The sequence below is a fragment of the Pyrus communis genome, chromosome 11 (assembly GCF_041283825.1).
Source record: "Pyrus communis isolate YQ-2024b chromosome 11, ASM4128382v1, whole genome shotgun sequence".
Taxonomy (NCBI): domain Eukaryota; kingdom Viridiplantae; phylum Streptophyta; class Magnoliopsida; order Rosales; family Rosaceae; genus Pyrus; species Pyrus communis.
The window spans coordinates 13,106,972-13,131,745 of NC_142575.1; the positions used below are offsets into that span (position 1 = coordinate 13,106,972).

Below are 24,774 nucleotides of genomic sequence, written 5' to 3' on the forward strand. Positions count from 1 at the left end.
CACAAAATAAAAACTAACAAACTAAAAGACTTAAACTCGACTAAGACAAAATTTGACTTTAAATTGTAAGTCATAGAAAACGTTAAAAATTGGAACATCTTGCGGACAAATGACCGCCGCCGCCGCTAAATGATTCTGCTTCTGTGCGCTGAGGTCTGGGCTGCACGCCCGGGACAGCTAAACAATGGCGGCAGCACCACCACCACCATCCCCCAACCCATCACCTTCCGCCATCTTCTCCCAAAAAGCCTCCAGACTCCCCGACGACACCGTCTTCTACGCCATCTTTCCCGACTACTCCCTAACCTCCACCACCACCACCGCCTCACTCCAGTCCCTTCACCTCCAAATCCTCCAAACCCTCACTCCCCTCACTGCCGACTACATATGGCAGCACGAGCCCTTCACTCTCTCCCTCTCCACGCTCCCCAATACCTCATGCCTCTGCTCCGGCGACCGCCACCTCCCCCACCTCCACGGCAAGCTCCGCGTCGCCGACAACTTCGAAGACGAGTGGTTCACCGTCTTCGTCCTCTTCCACATTTCCTCCACCTTCCCCGACCTCTCAATCAGAGTCTGGGATTCCGACGGCGAGTTCCTCCTCATCGAAGCCGCCTATCACCTCCCTCGGTGGCTCAACCCCCAGAACAGCCTCAATCGTAATCGTGTGTTTATTTGCCATGGACATCTCCACATCGTCCCTAAAGCTCGACTCCCGAACCCTACCCTTACGGACTCCTTGAATTTCAGTGCGAATTTTGGGCAGGAGTCCCTTGCTGCTGAACCGGTCCAGATTGCGGTGAAGAATAGGATATCGGAGTATCCAGAAAGGGCGAGGAGGAATTTGTATGTGGGGTAAGGTTAGGGTTCCTGTGGCGGTGGCGCAAGTCTTGAGTCAGGAACCGTGCCTGATTGCTCTAGCCGTTGAAGATTTCTACGACCGTGATATCGATACTATGAAGTACGCTGGGAAAATGCAGAGGTTCTTGAGCAGAGGGAGGGAAGAGGAGTTGGTATGTGTATCGGTGAAGATGTCGAGGGCAATGTACGCGCAGCTGGTGCAGCAGGCGTTTCAGGCGCCCAAGTGTTATCCAATGCCAAACAGGAGCGAGGATAGGGCAGCATATATGGAGGCCGAATTGGGGATGAAGATTGCTTGCGGGATGGAGATGATGTATCAGCAGAGGAGAAAGGAGGGGTTGGAAGGGAAAGGGAGTAGTTGGGAGGCATTTAAGGAGAGCTTGGAGAGGAGTGGATACTTTGAAGGGTTGCTTCCCGGGTCGAAAGAATACCAGAGGTTGATGCAGAATGCAGAGGAGTATTATCGAAGTAGTGCTTTGTTTTCGAGGGCAAGGTAGTTTGGTTTTATCAATTGAAGTTTATTGTTATTCTGGTAGGAGATAGCATTTTTATGAATAGGGAATATGTAGTAATGTATAAGCATTACGCTTCTGTTGTTAGAAGACATAAAGACTTAAATTCCATTCAAAATCATTTGCGTTTTAGATGCTGCGTAAATGGATGTTGGCGTTCTTTATTGTTGGCAATTAACGAAGGTGTTACTAATCTTGCAGTGATATGATGAGTGCGCCAGTGAGACACATAGATGAAATTCTTGCTTTACCATATTCAGCTGATGATTTTAGGGGTCAAGAGGTTCCACCTTCTGACGATGATTCTTGGCTTTACAATGGAGAGGAGGAATTGAACTCAGAACTTATGGAGAGACAAAAGGAGATGGAACATTATGAATCAAAAAAGATAAAGAAGCAGAAATCAAAGGAGCAGGACGATGCTGGTCCATCATCCAGCTCTAACGTTGATGGGTTCAATCCTGGTGATATAGCAAAAACGATGCAGGCATTTGTCCAGAAGATGTCAAGCTATGAGGGAGCTGAGGTTCGAGAGAGCAGGTTAGTGTACTTCTATTTACGCGTCAATTGTTCATGAGTTTAGTTCCAATTTTTTTACCAAATACTGAAATAAGAGCACATTTACATCCATGTGAGCATAGATTCTAGTGTGGTGGCACCTAGATTTTTTAATGCTCGTACTCGTCATAATGTAGTGCAGTGACTTTAGAGTCTCCTATCGAAGAAATAAATTTGCATATCATAGGTTCACAGTGAGTGAGCAACATCTGAATTCTGCATGCCGGATTCTTTGTACGTTCAGTAATTGTAGGATTAGACTGTGTGATTAAAGTTTCCGGCAAAGTACTTAAATCTGAGTGTGTGAATTTTGAGCCCATGTAACTCTAGCTTTGCTCAGTCTTACAGTACTGCTTGTGTAATCTTGAGTGAGTACCTGTCGTTACTTTAATACCAAGCTACAAGCTTGATATTGCAAATTGATTATTTCCATGTTCTAGTTATTCATGAAATTGATAAAGTTTCCCAATTATTAGACTCTGTATTAAGTCAGTTTTTAGATGTTGGTGAGTTTATTAAATGATTAAAATATGAGCACGGAGTTGATCGTTTTGTATTCTGTAATCATCTTTTGAAGGAACCTAACAGAAGTGGATTTTGACGTGGACCGTTTCTATAAAGATCTAGAATCAATAATGAAGTTTGAAGGCAATGAGGATGCTGCTATTGATGATGATACTGAGGAAGGGTCCTCATCCGAAATGGACTTCGGTGAGATGCGTATCTTTTTATCATTTCCTTTAATAGACTGAATTTTCAATAATTTTAATGTCCACAAAATTGAAAACTTTGTTAAACCGTGTGCGTGCACCAAAGGGAAAAAAACAAGGAACAAAAGGAAAACCAGACCCTAAGCACACAGGTTCAATGGAAGGTCTTTTGTATTAAATTTAAACAACTATCAATAAATTATCAACATCTAAAAAATTCTTGAAAGGACATGGAGTCATTTCTAGAATGCAGGACAAACTGTTATAGGGCTTTGAGAAAAATCGATTTCAGCTTGTAGATGGAATTCTATCGCTCTTCCTTCGAAAGCAAGTTTGTTGGGGTTATTCATACATACCACCTAAAGGAAAGAGGCATAGCTTGCTGTCTGATTCCTTTCATGCCTTTATTTGTCCTCTCATTACCATCTAATAAACTGAAGGACCTTTGGCATAACCCTTCAAACCCCGAACAAAGGGAAAACGAGCTATGTTGTTCATACACATGGAAATTGTGAGGCAACAACTAAGATTCTCCTTTCATCACTTGAGTAAAAATTGAAATTTCGTGCACAAAATGGGAGAGTATAGTGATATGTCACACTCTATTTTCCATTCTGAAGGATGATCCAACTTTGTTATCTGATGCTTGTTTGTGATGTAATGATGATGTGATTTGAGTTTCATGATCATAATATTGATAAGCTGCTTGGTTTGCTATTCACAGATGAATCCGAAGATGAGAGTGGGGATGGGGAGGATACTTTCATGCATTCTTATTCTGATGCTTTAAATGACGAGTTGAAATCTACAACCCTCAAGAAAAGTTTTGTTCGTGCTGATGAACAAGCCCCAAAGAAAAATGAGGTATCAGCTATGTACCTTTTGTATAAAAGAAAATGAAAAAAGTACATGTTTTTCCCTGGTGAGCGGCCGGGTGCTGCTATTGTTGTTGTATGTCTTGTATATATACAAGAGAGAAAAAAAACGTCTGGGTTCTCTTAAAAAAGGGTACTTACATAGAATGGGTTCATTGTCTTTAAAAGTTTTTGAACATATTGTTTTAGTGAATCGGGATGCTACGTGCGTGGCAGTGACGGTAAACTCGTTATATGTAAGTTGCTCTCTAAAAAAATAAAATTAAAAAATAAAAAGCAATTCCATTATGTTCTTCCCCACCCTAAACCATAACACCTAGAGGCCTTCAAGAACTGATGAATTGTTGTAAGTTAACCCATATAAGGTAGAAGAGACATTACAAAGATGTTCCATCGCAGGGCGGGTTCTGGTGAACTAATGTTTGGGCTTGTTATAGGAAATGCTAATGTGTGTACATCTTTTATGTTGTCCACAGCGCTCTCGCAATGCACTAGCACGTCGGTGATGAGTTTGTGCCGCGATGATGAAGAAGTTGGTCCCATTGTGATACGATCCAAATCTCTAAGCCCTATTTAGCCTGCTAGTAACACAATATGCTAGGAAGGAAGAGGGAAGGAAGAGAGGGAGCTGTAAAATCTCGTATACAAGTCATGGACACTCATTTTGCCAGCTGGCAATTCTAACAACTTACTAAAGTTACTACTTATCCCCCAATTGAATAGTTAATAGTGATTAAGCCAATCACCATTTTACAATTCATCACATTGACGCAGTCAGTTGAGCATCAAATGACTGTTTATGGGATTTGATTTGATTTTGGGATGTGATAGTGTTTGTTTCCCTTGTTTGATCCACCTCCAAGTCTCTTGTTCTTAAAGCATTTCCAATTGAGTCCCTAAATAGAATCGTTACCACCTTCTACCACTGTATATCTTTAAATTTAGGTACTTTGTGACTTCCAGTGGGACGGAGCTCCAATCCCTATAGTATAGGAACTGGCTGGAGTACTCAAAAATTTCCTCACATTTGAAGACTATACATAGGGACAACTTTGAGTGGGGATGGAGCCCACCCACGTGAAAGGTTGCATGCTTCTTCCAATTATTGGGTTTGAGTGATGTTGCAGCTCATCCACTTGCTCCAGCAGCGTGGGTGGATGCTAGTTGCCAGACATCTACTGATGCAGCTACAGGCTGGGTCCCACATATATTTTTTTAATTATAAATAAACGGTTCAGATTTAACTTATGAGTTTTTTATTATATAGTCCTTAAATTTAAAATTTATGCTATAGGGACTATTCCATTGAAGATAATATTCTTTTAAGAACTCAAAGATTCTTTTTAGTACCTAAATAAGTGTTCAAAGGTGGTAGTGGGAGTTCCTAAATAGGAACACCCATTGGAGATGCTCTTAGTTTTTCATTATAGAGCCATTTTTTCTTGGTATTTCCTGGAATGCAATGGACTAATAAAAACTGCAAGCAGCGTCTGGCTTTTATATGTTCCTCCATTTATTTGAATTTAGACATTTTTCTTTCATTCTTCTATTAAAAGGATATCTGGGGGAGCTCAGATGTATGGGTGAATGTTCCTAACCAATTGAGTCACAATTCCCTTGCAAAAAGGAGAGGTGTTAAGGATAATGAAAGGGAAATGGTAAACACGCACTATTTTTTCTTTCTCTACAGACCCTTGTTTAATCTTGGCCGTTGTTTCTATTTAATTTATTAATTTGGTGGCAAGACATGAAGCGGGATGTGTAGGAGGAGAAATAAGGTGTGCGGTTATCATTTCCTTGCTTAAAAAGCTGGCAAAAAAAGAAAAAGAAAAATGGCATAGATTCTGTTTCTCAAATCAAAGTTCAGATCCCTAACATGAACTCATATCTGATTTTAGCCCTCTTTTGATTTATTTTTTTGGTGGGGTACTAATATTATTTTGATTTGATGAAGTTGGAAATTTGTTTTCACTGAAACTCCACTGTTTTTTTTTTTTTTTGGTGAGTGCAGTTGCTAATTCAGCCTTCATTGTTGTATATAAACTTAAGATCTAAGCATCTGATCTTAAAAATCACATAATTTACATGATTTTGCTCTATTTATGGTAAAATGGTAGTTTCCGATGAATCTGAAAGCGTCGGCTATGTTCGTAATAACAACATGGAACTCGATCCGCTGCTAAAGACAACTCTCACTTCCTTCGCTGAATAGTACCAAACAGAATTCAATATTCTCACTCACTCTCGATGAAATTCAATGCAAGAGCGGGAGGAATTTCGGGTCCATGAACACAGACAAGTTCCTTGCAAACATTTGGAGCATCAAAGAAGATAATCAAATGTCTTCCCAAGAACCAAGCAAATGTGATCAAGATTCCGACAATGAGAAAGACACAACGTTCCACCCAAGACTTTGTCTCGACAGGGCTCCTTCTCTATTCCTACCTTGCTTTGCAAGAAAACTGTCAATGAGGTCTGGTCCAAAATTGATGCAAAGAACTAGAAGAGGATCACAGATGATTTACCAGAGGTAATGGTTGCTCACCTTTACAAAGAGAGATGTTATTAGCACTTTAAAGACAATCATCTTACACTTCTTCCTAAACATGGGTTAGCCGCATTGGCTAGAGCATATATGCTCCCTATGCACCTTGAGTTCAGATTCCCTCCATACGTTGTAAATTGTTTTCGTACATTATAGATTGTGATAGAAATGACATTATAATTAATCACACTATGGGGCCTTCAAATTGTTTTGTAAGCGATCCTTGCTATTTAGGCTAGTAGTAGTATTATTTTTTCCTAAATGGAAGTCTTGAGGAAATGCGATACTTGGTGTGAATTGCAAAAACCCGTGAACCATTGAGTCTTTGAACGTAAGTTGCACCCGAAGCCATTAGGCCGAGGTCACACCTGCCTGGGTGTCACATGCCGTTGCCCCACCCCCCCCCCCCCCGGCCCCGCTCGCTTTATCTCCCTCGGGAGCGGGGGGGGGGGGGGGGGGGATGATGGCTTCCCGTGTGTCATCCTGCGCAGTTGGCACAAATGCTGAGTCCTCAAAAACGAACTCCACAACAATCGGTGGTTGTCCAACCTCAATTGCCTGTTGTACGCTTTCGCCGCGCTCCGAGCAGCAGAGTCATAATTTTGGGTTACCTAGTTTTGATGTAAAACTAGCTGTGTGTGTATTGACTAAGGAAAACTTCATGTTCAAAATTTTAGGTACTTAACTGTTTAGAAAAAGAAAAAAAAAATTGTTTGACTTGCATTTATGGTGGTTGGAGTAGTGGTGGCCGCGACGATCATGGTAAGGAGTGGTGGTAGTGGCAACAGTGGTGCATGGTTGGTGGCGTTTGCAATGACAATGGTGGTCGTGAAGATGGTGATCATCGTTACTGCTAAGGTGATGGTGATGATAGGGTGTAGAGGTAGGAATGGTGGTACAGTAAAGGCAATCAATGTGGTGGTTCACTCTATTCATATAGCTTTCAAGCCCAAGTGAGGCATAACTCAAAGGCTTTTCATTACCATATTTATTACATTTTTCAAAATCAAACGACTAACTGACTTGATGAGCGAGATAATAATTTGTACTAGAAGTCTAGAACCATCGACAACATGCTACATGAAAGGTAATTGTTCTTCTACTAAGAAACTCTAGCTCTTGAATTCTCATTTATCAAATAAGTCTAACATAGAGGTCAAAGAACAACAAGAGGCCTTAGCTCACACCATGCCTATTAAACAAAATTTTACGTATCATTTTTTTCTTGATTGTAAAGACACAACATACATTCTTCAGCTTGTGTAGAATTCACTTATCATGCTAAAAGCTTCCTTATAAAGATTACAAAACACATATCAAACTCCAAGTGAAATTCTACAAGTTACAAATGTTGTTGGATAAATAAGTAACTAATGACCATTTGATAACCATTTCATTTTCAATTTCCAACTTTAATTTTTAGTTTTTATTCTTTTAAAAACTAAAAAAATCATATGCTAATTACTTTTGATTTAAAAAATTAAATTTTAAAAACTCAATAAATTTTGCTTTTACTTTTATTTTTTAATAAAAAATTGTAAATAATTAGTACACAAATTTGCAGTTTTTAGAAAAATTAAAAACAAAAACTAAAAACTATTGTGACTTATTTTATCTAACAGGGAAAGAGGGGGTTGGTGGCACAGAGAGAAAATAAAGAGATATGTGTTTGTTTGGTTGTGTAGAGGATGTGTTTGTTCCCCCTACGCGCAATGCCTTTATTTATAGTAATTTTGGGGGGGGGGGGGGGGGGGGAATCCTTCTCCTCTAAGGAATACAAGTCCTAATAGGGTAGAATAATTAGAATCGAATATAATCTAGGATTTACACAATCACACTTAAATACAAAGTTTATAACACTCCCCCTTGAGTGTGTAAATATTTAAGTAGATTCGGCGTCATGTAGAGTTGAGGAAGTCGACTCGTCGACATTGATTCTGGGAACACGCTAGTCTCAAATAAGGTATGAACTTGCGTATGGAACTAAGTCTCACAAAAAACCTTATGGCTATGGTAAAAACCCGAGTAGGGACAAAACCCGTAGTCTTAGGAAAAATACGTGAGAAAAGCAAAGTCAAATAAAACGTCTACTGGACGTCATCAGAGATATGATCAACCCAAGGTGGGTGCTTTGTCAAAACCTCATTAGATAGCAAAAACCCAGTGGGAAAAATGCTCCTAATCATAGGGAAAGAGTACACTAAGATCAAGCAAGTATGCTTCAGGATACTCCTCCCGAGTTTGACATAATTCCAAAGAGAACTAATAATTTTACAACTCAGAAAGTTTACACATAACTATTCCTTGAACAAGCTTCTGAAACGTTGCCTTCAGTAGTGATCTGGTGAAGAGGTCGGCCAAATTGTCTTGTGAACGGATTTGCGTGACTTCAATCTTCTGATGCTCTTGCTGTTGATGTGAGAAGAAGAACTTCGGTGTAATGTGCTTGGTGTTGTCTCCTTTGATGTAACCCTTCTTGAGTTGTTCAATGCATGCTGCGTTATCATCATAGATCGTCATTGGGACGTCAATGACGGGGTAAAGATCGCAGGAGCTTCAAATATGGTCCACAATTGCTCTCAACCTGAAGCATTCCCAAGTTGCTTCATGTTAGGTGAGAATTTTAGCATGGTTAGACGAAGTGGCAACAAAGGTCTGTTTAGTTGACCTCCAAGAGATTGTGGTTCCTCCAACAGTAAAGACATAACTCGTTTAAGGACGCGCCCTGTGCGGATCAGATAAGTATCTAGCATCGGCATAACCAACAAGGCTGGAATCGACTCGAGATAAGGGGGTGAGGCATCACTCGAGGATCTGTAGAGATAGAATAAGCCTAGGTCCGTGGTACCTGGTGTAAACTTGTAAGTGCACAAGATAGTCGTAATATAGTGTTTTGCAAGTCCAAGTATCGTTCAAACGAGGATTCTAATTCAATTTCCAATTTGATAAACTAAACCAAATCTAATTATATTAATGACACACAAACACACAAATATGAACCCAAACAACGAACTAGACTCGATCTTAATTAACAATTATCAAAGATGTGAAGAGTTTGTTGTGATGATTTTATAAACGAACAAAAACAGAACCTTAAATAAAAACTAAAATTAAAGAGAAGAAAACGTTGTGTTTTAAAGCAAGTGATGAAAAAGTCTAGGGATTCAGAATCAACCACAAGCAATCTAGTTTAGGTTTCAATGCATTCAATGGATCTTTCGATTCTTTAGATGATAATTCCCGTATCTAAGTCCTTGTCAGGCACATTAGACCATAGTTTTCCTTAAGTGAATGATTCTCTCCTAGTTCAGGCAGATGTCGTATGTCCTAACATCCAGTCTATCCTGGTTAAGGCATAAATTTAACATGTAGGACTCTTTACGCTCTAGAAAACAAGGGAACCAAGCAAACCATTATTCTTTGTCAAGCAATAATGTAATTTACCACACATAACCACAAGAAGCTAATTGAATTATATTGCTAGTTGAACCCCAAATTCATCTTCCAATCTTACTAGATGCAAAGTCCTAAGGTGATCAATCAGAGAACTCAAACAAAAAGTAACAATTCAAACAATGATTAAGCATTCATATGAAAGAAACTAGAAATCTAATGAATAACATTAAAAACCATAAACATCCATGCTAGGGCATCATCCTAACCCTAAAAAAGAGTTTAGTTACTCATAGAATATGAAAACATAATTAAAAATCTTAAAAACATGAAAAACTTCCGAACAATGAAGATGGATAGGAAAGATGGTTGGTGGCTGATCCTTCTTCCAAAAACATGCAGAGAATCCCCCCAAAAGAACCCTTCTTTAAAACTCCATCTGTCTCCCTTCTTTTATTCTTCAATAAATGCTGAAGTCCTTACTTGAATAGGACTCTTGAATTTTCTTCTTACTTGGATTGGTATATTGATGATATGGCAAACCAAACTAGTAAATATATTAACTATGAACCTTTTATGATAGTCTTGACCTCTTCTAATAGCTCTCATTTTGCTCTGCATGTTTCCTTTTATTAAAATTTGTAAATTTGAAATCTCTTTGCAAATCTCGCGCAAAACCTTGCTGACAGACGTCCGGTACAAGAATCACTATAACATCTTCTAGGAAACTCAGAATCACGAACCATAAAATTCCTCTGAAAGCTAACTTCCATATCTTTCCAATGGTACAAAGCTCAATAGGTGGTTCATTCTGATGAAGTACAGTTTATTCCGTAAAGTTGGCTGATCTGCACAAGCAGCTTATGCCTCCAGCATGCCAAACTCATTTTAATCACAAAAGTGCTCATTTTTCTTCTTTCTTCATCGTCATTCTTCAAATCTAAGAAAAACATAAAACTAAGTGAAACAAACTAAATTCACGCAAAAATATAACTAGAATCTAAACTCAAGAGCATGAAAATGCATGCAATATTGACCGTATCAGTACCCTTAAGGTAACGGAAGATGTCTTTAACACCATTCCAGTGTCTGCGTGTCGGTGCATTACTGTATCTAGCCAAAAGATCAACAGTGAAAGAGATGTTGAGTCTAGTGCATTGAGCTAAGTACAATAAAGCGCCTATCACACTTAGATAAGGAACTTCAGGCTCAAAAATCTCTTCATCATCCTCATTCGGACTGAAGGGATCTTGTTTTGCATTTAGCGATCGAACGACCATATGAGTACTCGAAGGTTTCACTTTATCCTCGTTAAAGCGGCGTAACACCTTCTGGATGTAGTTCAATTGATGTAGTAAGATTTCATCCGAACGGTGCTCTATCTCGAGACCAAGACAGTATTAAGTTTTTCCTAGATCTTTCATCTCAAATTCCGACTTCAGGTGTGTAACAGTTCTCGCGAGCTCTTCAGGAGTTCCAATGAGGTTCATGTTGTCGACATAAATTGCAACTATCCAAAACTGGAATGTGACTTCTTAATGAACACGTAAGGGCATAGTTCATTGTTCATATATCCCTGACTAGTCAAATACTCACTCAGACAGTTATACCACATTCTTCCGGATTACTTCAAACTGTAGAATGAACACCTCAGCCGAATTGAGAGCGTGTTTTGGGGTTTGGAAATATTTGATCCAGTCAATGTAAGTCCTTCGGGAACTTTCATATAAATTTTCATATCAAGATCCCCATATAGATACGCAGTTACTACGTTCATCAACTGCATACTTAGTTTTTCGAAAACTACCAAACTGATAAGGTAGCGAAAAGAAATCACATCTATAATGGGTGAATAAGTTTCGTCATAGTTAATCCCAGGACGTTGTGGGAACCCTTGCGCAACAAGACGAGCTTTATAATGCACAAATTCATTCTTGTCATTACGCTTCCGAACGAAAACCCACTTATAGCCAATAAGCTTCACATGTGGAAGAGTAGGAGCAACAGGTCCAAACACCATATGTTTCACAAGTAAATCGAGTTCAACTTGGATTGCTTGTTTCCAGTTTGACCAATCAGTTCTACGTTGACTTTCATCAACAGAATGGGGATCAATGTCATTGCTCAACATGATCTCAGTAGCTACTGCATATGCTAATGCATCGTCGATAATCATCTCAGTTCTACACCAAACATCATCCAAGCTAGCATATTGGACCGAAATCCCTCGATTCTTGGGAGATGGATTCGTCTCTTCAAGGACGCTTCCGTAATCAAGAATTTCCTCATGAGTTAGATAGAATGAGTAGGCGACAGTTGGATTTACGGTCGGCTCAGGAAGAGCTTGTGTTGTGGGTTTCCTCTTCCGGGGGTGTGAATCTTTTGACCCAAGTGGTCTGCCACGCTTTTGTGTAGAGGCAGATGATTGGCTAATGTACGTGGATTGGCCAAAGTGGCGTCCCGGGCCTCCATAAGGGAAATCCATCGTACATTTGGTACATTCATCTTTCTAGGCACATTCGCAGCTGAAATATGTGATCTTGTCACTCGCGCTAGATCGGTGAAAGCATTTGGCATGCTCTGATCTATGTTCTGAAGATCTAATATGCGCTGCACTTCAGTTTTAGACTGAGTAGTGCGGGGATCTAAATGAGACAAAATGGGAGTCGTCCACGATAATTCGTGTCGTTCTTCAGGAATGTTGATGTTCTTGGGAAGATTGTCTAATAGAAGTGACAATCCACGAAACGAGCAGTAAACATATCGTCTGTCAAAGGTTCTAAGTAATGAATGATTGAAGAAGAATCATATCGACATAGATTCCCATCCTTTGCAGAGGCCCCATTTTTGTACGTAAGGGCGGCGAAATCGACACATAGACCGCATTACCAAAAACACACAGATGCGATATGTCGGGTTTGTATTCGATAACCAACTGAATGGCGCTATATGGTTGAGTCGCAACAGGCCTCATGCGAACCAACATGGTTGCGTGCAATATTGCATGGCTCCAAGCAGCGATCAGAAGCTTGGTACATATGACCAATGATCGAGCAATCATTTGTAAGCACTTAATGAACATCTCTGCCAGGCCTTTCTGGGTGTGAACATGGGGTACTGAATGTTCAACTTCAACCCCAACCGACATGCAATAGTCATCAAACGTTTTAGATGTGAATTCTCTAACATTATCCAATCGAATAGATTTGAGCCCTGTGCTTAGGTTCGTTGGTGACCTTAATCAGGGTGGTGAGCCCTGTGCTTGATAACCTGAGCCAACAGTTTGGAGAATGTAGCGTTCCTTGTGGACAACAAGCACACGTGTGACCAATGTGTGGAAGCGTTAACCAAAATCATAAAATATCTAAATGGTCCGTAGGGAGGGTGAATCAGTCCACAAATGCCCCTTGAATCATTTGTAGAAAAATAGAAGGATTCGAACGATTCTTGTCATAAGAAGGCTTAATGATAAGCTTTCCCATAGAGCAAGTTTGACATGCGATTCCTTGTATCAAACCTAAATTTTGGGTTAGTGGATGCCCGTGTGAAGATTTGAGGATACGGTGCATCGATGTTCGTCCGGGGTGTCCCAAACGATCATGCCAAAGTCTAATTTCCTACGCAGTCCTAGAGGTAGGGCTGGCCACATAATGGCTCTCTATAGGGCGAATGGTTGTAGTATACATACCACTCGAGATACGCTTCATCTTTTCTAGAATACTAAGCAATGCACAGAAATTCAACTCCTTTTTCTACATAGGTTTCAGCGTAGTAATTATTATCTTTAATGTCCTTGAATTGGTCACATGCATAAAAGTTCTAAAAACAAATATCCATTCAAAATAATTTAAGTATTCAAGGATGGTAATTAAAAAAAAAACTAATATCCAAAAACAAATCACCAACAAACAATCCAAACATAAAGGAAATTGTTCAAACTTAAACAAAAAACAAGGGGGGGGGGGGGTTTGCCACTTGGTAGAGCTTGATGATTTTTCATCAATAGCTAATTATGTTTTTCAATGAGAATTAAAACAAAGATCAAATCCAAAAACTTAGTGAACTTCTAAGCCCTATATTGTTGCTGTAGGACAATGTTGGTAGCAGAGAATGTCAAATAGGTCTTTACCAAAAGATCCTCTTCGATCAAAGTCTTGTTACAAAAATTGAGAGGTGATCGGATTCGACAAACTTCATAATTATATTCATTCACAGACTTAAAGTTTTTGAAGCACAAATGTTGCCAGTCATGTCTTGCTTCAGGCAAAAAGATGTCCTTTTGGTGATCAAAGCGATTAGCCAAAGCGACCCAAAAGGCCCGTGGATCTTCCTTAGCAAGGTACTCGGTTTGCAATACATCATGAATGTGTCTTTGGATGAAGATAATGGCAGTGGCTTTCTCAACTTCGCCAACTGGGTTGCCCATCTCATCTTTAATTGTGGGACGCAAATTCTTTACTGTGAGGTGGAGCTTCACATCTTGGACCCACTTGAGGTAGTTCCTTGCATAAACCTCTAAAGCAGTGAAGTCGAGTTTGTTCAATTTCGATAGGTCCTTATCACAAAAAAAAATAATAATAAAAAAAATAAAAATAAAAATAAAAGAAAAAGGATAAGAATGTGGTTAGTGTAATGGAGAAAAAATCAATCCATTCATGTTCTAATAGACATTTATTGGTTTAAATTTGCATGAAAAGCTTCGGGTTTCATGGGTGATGTTTTTAAGGAAAACTTCAGGTTTTCAAACAAGGCATGTTTCTTAGAAACTTCAGGTTCATATGTTCTTGTAGACAAACGCAAATATATATACAGAAATACGCAACAAGAAAATATGCAAATAGATCTTTCAGGTCTAGAATTATAATTGAATTAATTATTTGGACTTCAGGCCAAAATTGAAGTGTGGGTGAAAAATTATAAACCCAAATTGTCTAAAAAAAAATAATAAACAATTAAATTCGGGGGCCCAAAATAATGGGCCAAAGCCCACGGGTAGGCTGAGCAGATTTGGACCATGCGGCCTAAACCCAGAAACTGGGCTGGGGTGCGCTGATCATGCTAAGGGGCTGGAGGCCCAAGGTAGCAAACGGGCTGTAAGACGATCGGGCCCAAAAACATAGGCCTAAACAGGGTGCCGATCAGATACGACGAGGTGGGGCACCAATTCCCTAGTTGCAGGCTGGGATCGCATGTATGCGGGGACACGGATGCATCAGCGGGGGGCTAGGATTCGGGACTAGTGTTATTCGCGGGTCGAGCTTGGGTAAGAAGCCCATATGCACAAATGTGGGCTGCAGACGCAGTCCCATATGACCTTGGCCCAAATAAGGGCGCCAATCTTATGCGATGCATACACGGATGCACCAGCACATAGGCTGGGATCTAGTGCAGTGGGAACACCATGGCCCATAGGCCGATGTTGGGCTGAGTGTAGCTCGAAAGCCCAAAGGGTTGGTGCTAGTTGATAACAGACCAAGCTTAAGTGGGCTTGGGTTTTTGATCCAGAAACCCTAACGTAAGCTGGGTGAACTCGTCAGTGACAACTTCAAAGAAAAAACATTGAATTTCAGTCAAGGACTCGTCGGTGACAACTTCAGGTCGTCAGGAACGTAGTCATGGTGGTTGGGCATGGTTGCAGGTTATGCTGCGTGACGGTTTAAGAGAGGCGATAACATTTAGGCTTCGGGTTTTAGGGTTTGGGCCTGGAGCCGTGGCTCCAGGTTTGGATTTCTCGGCTCAGGGAAGGGGATGGCCTAGCAACATGGTTGGGTTTCAAACGAAACCCTAAAGAATTTCTTTTGTAATTTTTTTCAATTCCATATTATAAGATTAATTAAATTTCATGCATATTCATCACATAATTCAATGCATGATCAGATATATGATGTGATTCATGGCAATATCAATTCACATAATTGAACAATTATGGATATAATGCATACACAATTTATGTAGAATCTAAAATTCGAAAAGCATAAAGTTGGGTCATGCATTATGGTGAATGTTCATGCTATTACGACTGCAAAAATGTTGAGATAAAAACTGTTGTTTTGAAAGAACTTGATTGTGTGATGATATTGATGAACTGGTTTGATACAGAAAACTTCCAAGTTAGATTCCTAAGCGCAGTGGTAAGAGCGTGCTGATAACGTGTTGTGGCTTAGTTTATCTGATAGGGAGAGAGGGGGCCAACAACACGAAGAGAAAATAGAGAGAGATGTGTTTGTAGGGTTTTGTAGAGGATGTGTTTGTTCCCCTACGCAGTACCTTTATTTATAGTAATAAGGGAGGGAAGAATCATTTTCTTCCAAGGAATACAAGTCCTAATAAGGGTAGAATAACTAGAACCAAACTAATATAGGATTTACATAATCATACTTAAATACAAAGTTTATAACAAAAACAACATAACTATAAAAAGAAAAAGTTTTCAGCAAACTGTAGCAGCATTTCCCAACCCGTTTTATGGGTTGGCAATCAGTAACTACTTCGAACAATACAAAAAAGAAATATACGTTTTCATTATTGGTATGCTACACTTATTATCTAATTATACTATAACTTGTATCATCTCTTTTTTAAAGGGTCTGTCAACCTATGTAGGTGTATTAGAAAAATAGTACAAATAAGGGTATAGTAAGAGTTACATTTTTGTTTTATTATTTACGTGTGCGTTTTTACTTTTTATACCCTAAAAAGTAAAAAGTTTATGCATATATAAATATCTCTCCCGCTTTTATTGCGTACTCCTCTTTCTCCGATTGTGGGATTGATCTGACTTTACTTTGCTTGAATCTCCGGTACTCTTCCAATCCTGGCTTTTCAAATTTGCTTCATTTTATATTTTCTGTTAAATTTCGCCTGAATTTAGCTCAAACCCTAGAATTTCTACTTCTGGTCAGCTTAGGGCTCCGCATGCTGTTTGAATTTGGATTTGTTAATTTTTTATTAATTAATTATTTTGAAGTCTCATGTACGTTTTTGCTGCTGGAAAACCCGGGAAATCAAGGGAAAAATATAACTTTTAAAATTCCGAGCCAAAAGGGATTGGGTGCAATTGGATGGAGTTTTGTTTTATAAATTTAAATTTCTTATTTGGGAAAATGTTGTAGAGTTCAAATTCTATCATGTTGAAATGTTGGTTTTGGGAGCAATTTATGATTGGTTTTTCCAAAATTTGGTATTATGATGTCAAAGATGTGATCAAAGTATAACGAGCTTTGATCCAACCAGACATCCTCCGGTTTGGTTAACCAGAGAGTTGTGGAAAAGGAGACGAAGGAACATCTGTTTGCGTTTCTGATACGGTAAATTTTAACATTACCCAAATGGGTGATAGGGTTTTCTTGAGGCTCAATTGAGCTTGCATTCTTGGTTTTGTCAAGTAAAATTCTGAGGTGTAGCTACCGGCAATATATGGTTGTTGAATAGAGGTGTTATTTAGTATTTAGTATTTTTGTTTAGCGGATATGGTTGTTGACGCGGGTAGCTACTTGATAAGACGCTTACTCCTTTTGTTGTTCATTATGTGATAATAGGTACAAACATATTCGATGGTGTAGGACAGGTTCCGAAGCTGCTTAATTAAGGAACTGAGAAACTAATGCTAAGTTCTGGGAATAATTTAAACCGCGGTACTGCAACACCGTCATCAACTATGCCTCCTTTGTTCCAATGTTTGCCATTGGAGCCTATTATGTTAAGCAATCAAAAGTACCCTCGCTCAGGTGAACTAAGGAGGGTTCTGGGCTTTCCTCTTGGGAGTTTAACAGATGACCATTCTCTTGGAGTTTTCCATCTTAAACTTCCACCTCCAGTGGCAACAGAGGAGCTAAAGCACTTCAAGGAAAGTGTGCAAGATGCATCTAGAAAGGCCAGGTTGAAATCGTGCGGCTTGGTGTTGTTTATATTTAAGAGTAAATTTACTGTAAATTATTTCCGTTGATGTTGATGGTAACTCATCTCCTTTGATAACTACATAATTGTAGTAAATCATCTCTGTTGAGATTTTGATTATCGTATCGTTACATGAAATGATTAAAAAATGTTCCAATAATTTCTATAACATATATTAACAATCTTTTTATTTTTTTCCAACCAGGGACAGAGCAAAAATGTTGCATGAATCTATTTTCAAATTGGATAAGTACAGAGAAGCTTTAAGCTCAAAGAAGAGACAGCGTAGTGATCTTTCATCAAGTGAGAAGTCCAATGGAGTAAACGTAGTGAAACTCGGAAGTCAGATTTATAAAAACCCTCCTGAAAATATGACTCAAAGATTTGAAGACAGGGCCAAGAGTGTTAGGTTCAACAAACGTTTTAGGACGTCAGTGGCTCATGTGCGGGTTTGTATTCAGATTTCATTGGAATTTTATCCAATTTAGTCTAGGTCCCTGTGCTTAGCAATTTATTATTTATTTTTCATATGACATTGCATGCAGCAAAAGCTATACTTGTTTTCAATTTTGTTTAGCAATTTTTTTTTTCCTTAATGTTACTCTACTTTCGCTTCGTAGTTTATCAAAAAACCAAACCCGCTTTAGTTTTTATATTTTAAGGAAAAAAACCATGGACAAGTACACAGTAAGAAGCTTAGTTCAAGCATACTTTTTGGACCAGAATTCTATACTAGATTGATTGGTGAGTTTTCATGCATTTAACGGTTAAAATGAGGCTGTATGAATTAATTGGTGAGTTTTCATTCTTTATAGTCAGATTTCCTGTCATGTTTAATTGATTTGATTGACGAGTTTTCATGCATTTAGTGGACCAGAATTCTATACTAAATTAGTTCTTTTAATTAAAATTTAGCTTCATGCTTCTTTAAGTGATGATCAGTGCAAACTTCTATGTACATGTGTTTAAGATGTGCACATTTTCTCTATGATATCAGGCAGATGTTAGGTCAGCTGCTATCTCAAGGCAGCAAGTAGTCACAGACAAGGATGAAAAAATGCCTCAGGCTGTTAATGCAGCTTCTGTCAGGATTGAAGAAAAGACCCGTAGATTGCTTGCTGGAGGTGAAGGGTTGGATCAAAAAGTAAAAAAGAAACGTTCGGTGGGAGCAGTGAGTCATAGAATTACAGGTGGTGAACGGGATATACAACAAGCTACACATCCAAAGCTGAGTGATGATCTTAAGCTACGCTCTTGTGACGTACAAGGTGTCAGGTAGACATATGTGTAAACTATCAATATAAATTTTTTAACTAGTGATTCTGCTTGAGGTTCGCAGTTTTATACTATTTATTCATGTTATCTCTAGTATGACTATTTGAGCAAAGGGAGAATTTTGGGTTGGGCAAATATTTTGTTTTTCAATTTTTTGGACTAGTAAGTTTATTGCAGTTCTTTTTTATGATTATCCACATTTAGAAATGGTAAAAGGAAAAGACAAGGATTTTTCCTTTTTAATATTCTTGCTTTTCATATGTCGCAGATCAAAAACTTCACTTGGAGTCGGGGGAATCAACAAGTCAGAACCATCTTTTGAGTCCGGTAATCTCAGTACCTGTACAGTACTCAAGAATGATATGGAAAATGCTCCTGTTCAAAGGGACCATTCAGTTGTTTTAGAGCAGAGGGTTATGTTGAAAGGAAACATTAAGTATGTATTTTATTCTGTTACCATCCTATCATACTTTGAAGTCATTAGGAATTGTGATTAAAGACCACCAGATAACCTTGACACTGTTATTTGGAAACCTCACTTTTAGTGGTTACAATTAGGCTGTTGATTTTATCATGGCTCCTTGCATCAGGCTAAATATTCAGGAGGAGAACCCTGTACGCAGTCTTAATACTGTGATAAAAGGAAAGGTTTCTAGGGCGCCACAAACTGGTTCCATCTTGAATCTAGACTCATCGCCTAATGTTCACTCTCCGTCTGCACCTTTTCAAGGTTGGGAACATCCTGCTGGTGAAAACAAAGGCAAAGTGGCAAGTGTTATGAGTAATCAAAAGCGTGCAATGTCGAATGGTTCTTCCGTACAACCTATGGCTCAGTGGGTTGGTCAGAGACCGCATAAAAACTCTCGCACAAGGAGAACAAATTTGGTTGCTCCTATACCAAAAAATGCTGAGGCTCAGATTTCCTGTCACAGTTCTGCAACTTCTGATTTTAGTGCTAGAACTTCTTCTGTTGGGACCATTGGATCACAAATTATGAGCAGTTTAGATAATCACACCCCGAAATCTAAAAGAGAACTTCAGAAGATTTCATCTCCATTTGGGTTATCTGGAAATGAAGAATCTGGAGCTAGGGAAAACAAGTTGAAAGATATGGGAATGGACAGCAGTGACATTGCCTTAGCTGCAGATCAAAAAGTTGTGGCTCACTTATTCCCCAGCAAGAAGAATAAGTCACCAACTAAAGAAATTGGAGATGGTGAACGAAGACAAGGAAGAAGTGGAAGGTGTTCATCTTTAACAAGGCCTGAGATTCCTCCAATTGTGAAGAAATCGGAGAATTTACCAACCACAAAGCCTCCTCAAGGCATGAAACCTATGTCCGATAAGAATAAAAGGTGACTATATTTTGCGTTATCTGTCACATAGGTATTGTGAAAATGAATTGAGTATTTGACTGAAATCTCATCGATTTTTATGTTATTTAGTAAAACAGGTCATCCGCCCTCAAAAAAGATTAAAGATCACAAGTTCTTAACTCGTGTTGGACCTTCAACATGTAAGGGTTCGTCAGATTTCACAGGTAGCGATAAAATATTTTTGCTTTAAGAGGGTTGATTTTCCATTTTGTTTTCTTTCATTTAAAATTATTCAAAGTTTAGTAGTTTACTGATATTCATGGGCTTTTGATAAACATTGCAGATTTGAAATCAGCATTACAATTTTGCTTGCAAAACTAGATTTTCCCCCCTTGATTGGCATTTTTTATTTATTTATTGTTTTATATGCGTTTTTTTTTTTTTTGCTGGTGTGCATGTTTTATTTAACAAATTCTGTATGGAATATGGTGAAAAAACTTGTGTCAATTGCAGAATTTGGCAATAATACCTTTTAATATATGTTGCCATGTCCTTAATAGGTGAATCTGAAGACGATCATGAAGAACTATATTTGGCTGCCAATTCTGCTCGTAATGCTAGTAGTATGCTTCTTGGCCTTTTAATACAAACAGAGAGTTCAACAGTTCTGCACAAAGCAGCATACTTTGTGCTATACATTAATACTTTTTGACTTAAGTTCTCTACGGTTTTTGTAGAATCTGCCTGTTCTGGTCCATTTTGGAAGAAAATGGAATTGCTTTTTGGTTCTCTTGGCTCAGAGGACATATCCTACTTGCAGCAGCAGGTATTAAATTGGCCACCTTGATGAATGTAAAATTTAATGTATATCCTTGGGCCAGACGCTAACAATTGTCTTTCCTTATGTATATTGGCTGGATCAGCTAACTTTTGCAGAGGAGCTTGGTGAGAGTTTGTCTCAGATTTTTAGCGATGAATACAATATTTCGGTAATATAATTAGCCATTGTTCTCGTGAACTTTCATTTGATTTTGTGCATTTCATTAAATTTTCAGATCTTCACGGTTTATGTTCTCAACTAAAAGAAAAGGAGAAAAAGGATGTATAGGAAATAAGTCAAACATGTTTGAGGATATTAATTAGTTGGAAACTAATTTGTGCAGGGCATTTTGATGCATAGAGCAGTCCCTAATTGTTCTGGGGAAAGACAAGGGAGCCATTTTAATCAAGATTCACTGAAGTCTGATGCTTTATGTGAAAAACGTGACATGAGAAGGTTGGAAAAGGATACTCCATTGTACCAAAGAGTTCTTTCTGCTTTAATTGTAGAAGAAGGTGAAGAACTTTACCATCAGAGCGAAGGGAAAAATATGCACATGTGGTGTGCTAGTGATGATTCTCATTGTGGTTCATGTAATCAGATTGATGTTGAACCCAAAGATTGGGACATAATAGAATCTGAAGTTGAGTCAAAAGTAGATGTTTCGAGATACTGCATGCTGGACAGACTTTCTTGTGATAAAAGTGCTAAAACTAGTACCCTTAGTAATGGAAACATGTCCAGTTCTTTACACAGCCAGGAACAGTGGGATGGAGATGATGGCCTTTCAGATTCTGATGCGGAGCAACTGCAACCTAGGGAGCTAGACACTCCTAGCTTTCTTTCCTCTGACTGCCAATATCAGTTGATGTGTCTGGATGACAGGCTTCTTCTGGAGCTAGAGAGTATTGATTTATGTCCGGAGAGATTGGTAAGCATTCATTTCAAGCCTTGATCTGTCTTATAAGTGTTGTGGAAAACTTTTATGCCAGTAATTTTTGGTGTTTTATCCAGACTTCTTACCTTTCTTCCTGCTTCTTCTCTTTTGTGTGTGCCTTGCTGCAGCCTGATCTAACAGACGGAGAAGACATGATTAATCAAGATATAATGGGACTCGAACAAGGGCTGCATCAAGAGGTTGTATTTTCATGGATATTCTTGTTTCAGCTAGCTATATGAATTATGAATCACTGTATATATGCATCTAATTGACTTTCCACAATGATATTTTCTAAAGTATAAATCCCTTTGATTTTTCCTGTTTCTTGTTTCTTACGTTTCTTTATGTAACTAATAGATCACAAGGAAGAAGAATAACTTAGCAGAAATTGATAAAACTATCCAGAAAGAAAGAGTTACAGAAAGACGGTAGGATTGAGAATGCTTTGGCAGTTTTACTTATTGTACTATTTACCTTATTCTTTTAGTTCAGCCATGTTTTGGATTAATGTGGTTTAATATCACAGGAGAACTGAACTAGTTGCAATGGACCAGCTTATTGAGATGGCTTACAGAAAACGATTGGTAATTAGTTTCTATTTTTGCAGCTTTGTATTTATACATTTTCAAAATATTCATCTGTTTAAGTTGTTTATCACAAATTCACAAATATAGAACTTTGGAGCATAATCTGACTTTATTGACAGATGTGGGCAAGGGAAGTAAAACATGAAAATTGATAAAGTTAGGCACAAATAAAATTAGTCAATGCCTAATTCTAAGTTTCAAACAAATAAATCATTTAATGTAGGAGCAGTGGATACATTTGTGATCATATTAGGTAGCGAACCTTGAATGTTACGGTTTAACTTTTCTTACTGTCGTGCCTGTGGGCAAATTACTCTTGTACCCTAGCATCTCTAGCTATGAATGATTCATTGCACTATAAGTCAGGTGCAAACATCGGTTGATTTTAGCGGTCCTAGGACCCTGGATAGAGTGATTCTATTTCCACTAAATTTCCTATTTCCCCATCCCCTTTTAATAATATTTTATTTCAAATTTGTACTCATAATATTAACAACAATATTTTCCACTGGAGAATCGGAGATCACCATGCTTCCATTGAGGAAATCGCTTCATGTACTAACAAACAGCCTCCAGAGCAATTCGTGTCCTCTTTGCACAGAGCAATCTTTCTTTGTTCCCGTTATCATATTAAAATCCCTAGTGCATGTGCCTGGCTATACCATCTTTCTCATTAGGCAATAGTTTGAGGTGGGTGGTGCTTTTTATTCAATAATTTGTTTATGATGTGGGTGTCCTTTGATTGATGTAGTTGGCGTGATAGATGTCTTTTAGGGTGGGGTGGCACAGGGCTGGGAAAATTGAGTGGTGCCACTATATATGAATATTTATGAGGAATTCTAATGTCTGCCATAATTGTAATATAGAAGGTGAATTTTTAATCAGACCAATGGTGAACCAAGGTGTATGATAGATTACTGAACATTTTCTTTTGATAAGAGACAGATTACTGAACATTTTCCATCATCTTAATTTTTACAGGCTTCCCAGGGGAGTAATGGTTCAAAAAATGCAGTACGTAAGGTTTCAAAACAAGTAGCGTTGGCTTTTCTCAAACGCACGCTTTCTAGATGTCAAAAATTTGAAGAAAGAGGCATTAGTTGCTTTAGTGATCCTGCACTGCAGAAGGTTATATTCTCTGAATCTTCATGCAACAATGCTGCAAAGCCCGTTGACTTTAAATGCAACGAAGGTTCCCATCAAGTGGAAGTCAGGAGATCTGGTTTGTGTTGATTAGACTTTAAATGCTCGTGTTATGATATTTATAACTGCCTTTTATTTAATTTATATCCATGTAAGTTACGAGTTTTCTTGCAGGGCATACCTTTGTTTTATGTTTCTCTATCCTTTCCTTTTGTGTTCTTAGATAATTCCCATTTTAGGGAAAAATTCATTTTACTTTATCATTAGGAAATTGCAATCAGTAATTGTTGTGGGATACTAAGTTAATAACAATGTAAGCTGTGTTGTTTCATTTGATTCTGCAGGGGCAGTGTCCAGTGCGAGTGGGAGATATGATTCCCTTAGTAATAATCTCGACAGGGGTGCTAATCTTGAAAGGGGTTCATCAGCAGCTCTTCATGCTGTCATTGACTCGTCTGGTCAAGCTTCTTCCACACATGGATCAAAGTTGAACCTTAACAAGGGGAAGAAGCGGGAACTGCTGATTACTGATGTTGGTGGAAGTGCATCCTCAATGTTGACTTCAGCTCTAGACACCGCTCTTGACGAAGTAAAGGGAAAGAAAAGTGAGAGAGATAAGGACCCAAATTTAGATAATTTCAGAAACAGTTCGCCCAGTGGAGTTGGTCGCGCATCATTGGACTCCTCTGGAAGTGAAAGCAAAACAAAGGGAAAGTCCAGGCAAAAGAATACTCAGTTACCAAGTCAATCAGTTTGTAATGCCAGCAATAAAAGGAGTAGGGTGGGGCCATCGTTGCCCAGCAATACACGTTCATCTTTGTCTAAAGAGACAGATGAACCCACTGATTTTGCAAATTTGCAACTGCCTGAATTAGATACACCGGAAGAGAATCAAGATCTCAGTACATGGTTGAACTTTGATGAAGATGGCCTGCAAGATCATGATTCCATTGGCCTCGAAATACCAATGGACGATCTCTCAGAGTTGATGCTTATGTGAGACAGTTTAAACTACTTGTTTCACCCTGATCGCCTTCTGGCTGTTGCGTCACAAAACCCCTTATTCCAGATTGAAACAAAGTTAGTCTAACCACAACAGGTTGTAATTGTAATTCTCTTTTTAACGAATATCGATGTAATCGAAGAATTTTGATTGTAAAACCCAGATGTGTTTTCTTTGATTGTAACAGTGCTTGGTATCCCCTTCCAGAGAATGATACCAGGCATTACTCCTACTCATGTAATTTTAGTGTCTGTCTGCGTATCTGCAAAGTGATTGGATCTCACTTGTCGAAATGTACAACTGAAACTAATTATAACTGAAAATAGCTCTTATTTTCCAA

At 38.6% G+C, this 24,774-nt stretch overlaps 1 protein-coding gene and 1 pseudogene across 6 annotated transcripts; both read left to right on the top strand.

Moving 5' to 3' along the window:
* Positions 1-57: 57 nt before the first annotated feature.
* On the top strand, positions 58-4,362 carry LOC148692923 (protein ecdysoneless homolog; annotated as a pseudogene). The gene is made up of 5 exons (XR_015953753.1): positions 58-1,354; positions 1,575-1,913; positions 2,509-2,642; positions 3,366-3,505; positions 3,993-4,362. The product of XR_015953753.1 is annotated as a protein ecdysoneless homolog (transcript).
* An 11,699-nt stretch (positions 4,363-16,061) lies between these two features.
* Positions 16,062-24,774, top strand: LOC137743343 (uncharacterized). 5 transcript variants are annotated; one of them, XM_068483221.2, is made up of 16 exons: positions 16,062-16,254; positions 16,993-17,332; positions 17,556-17,793; positions 18,348-18,625; positions 18,894-19,061; positions 19,216-19,980; positions 20,071-20,165; positions 20,502-20,564; positions 20,679-20,767; positions 20,865-20,930; positions 21,105-21,692; positions 21,827-21,898; positions 22,059-22,129; positions 22,228-22,285; positions 23,270-23,510; positions 23,776-24,774. In XM_068483221.2, the coding sequence occupies exons 2-16, from the start codon at positions 17,058-17,060 to the stop codon at positions 24,429-24,431; spliced, it is 3,723 nt and encodes a 1,240-aa protein (XP_068339322.2). In that variant the 5' UTR covers positions 16,062-16,254; positions 16,993-17,057; the 3' UTR covers positions 24,432-24,774. The 5 variants fall into 5 exon arrangements, with proteins under 5 accessions (XP_068339322.2, XP_068339321.2, XP_088535739.1 ...); XM_068483220.2 differs by having other exon boundaries at positions 16,113-16,254; positions 17,556-17,799; XM_088679613.1 differs by having other exon boundaries at positions 16,136-16,254; positions 17,556-17,799; positions 20,071-20,141.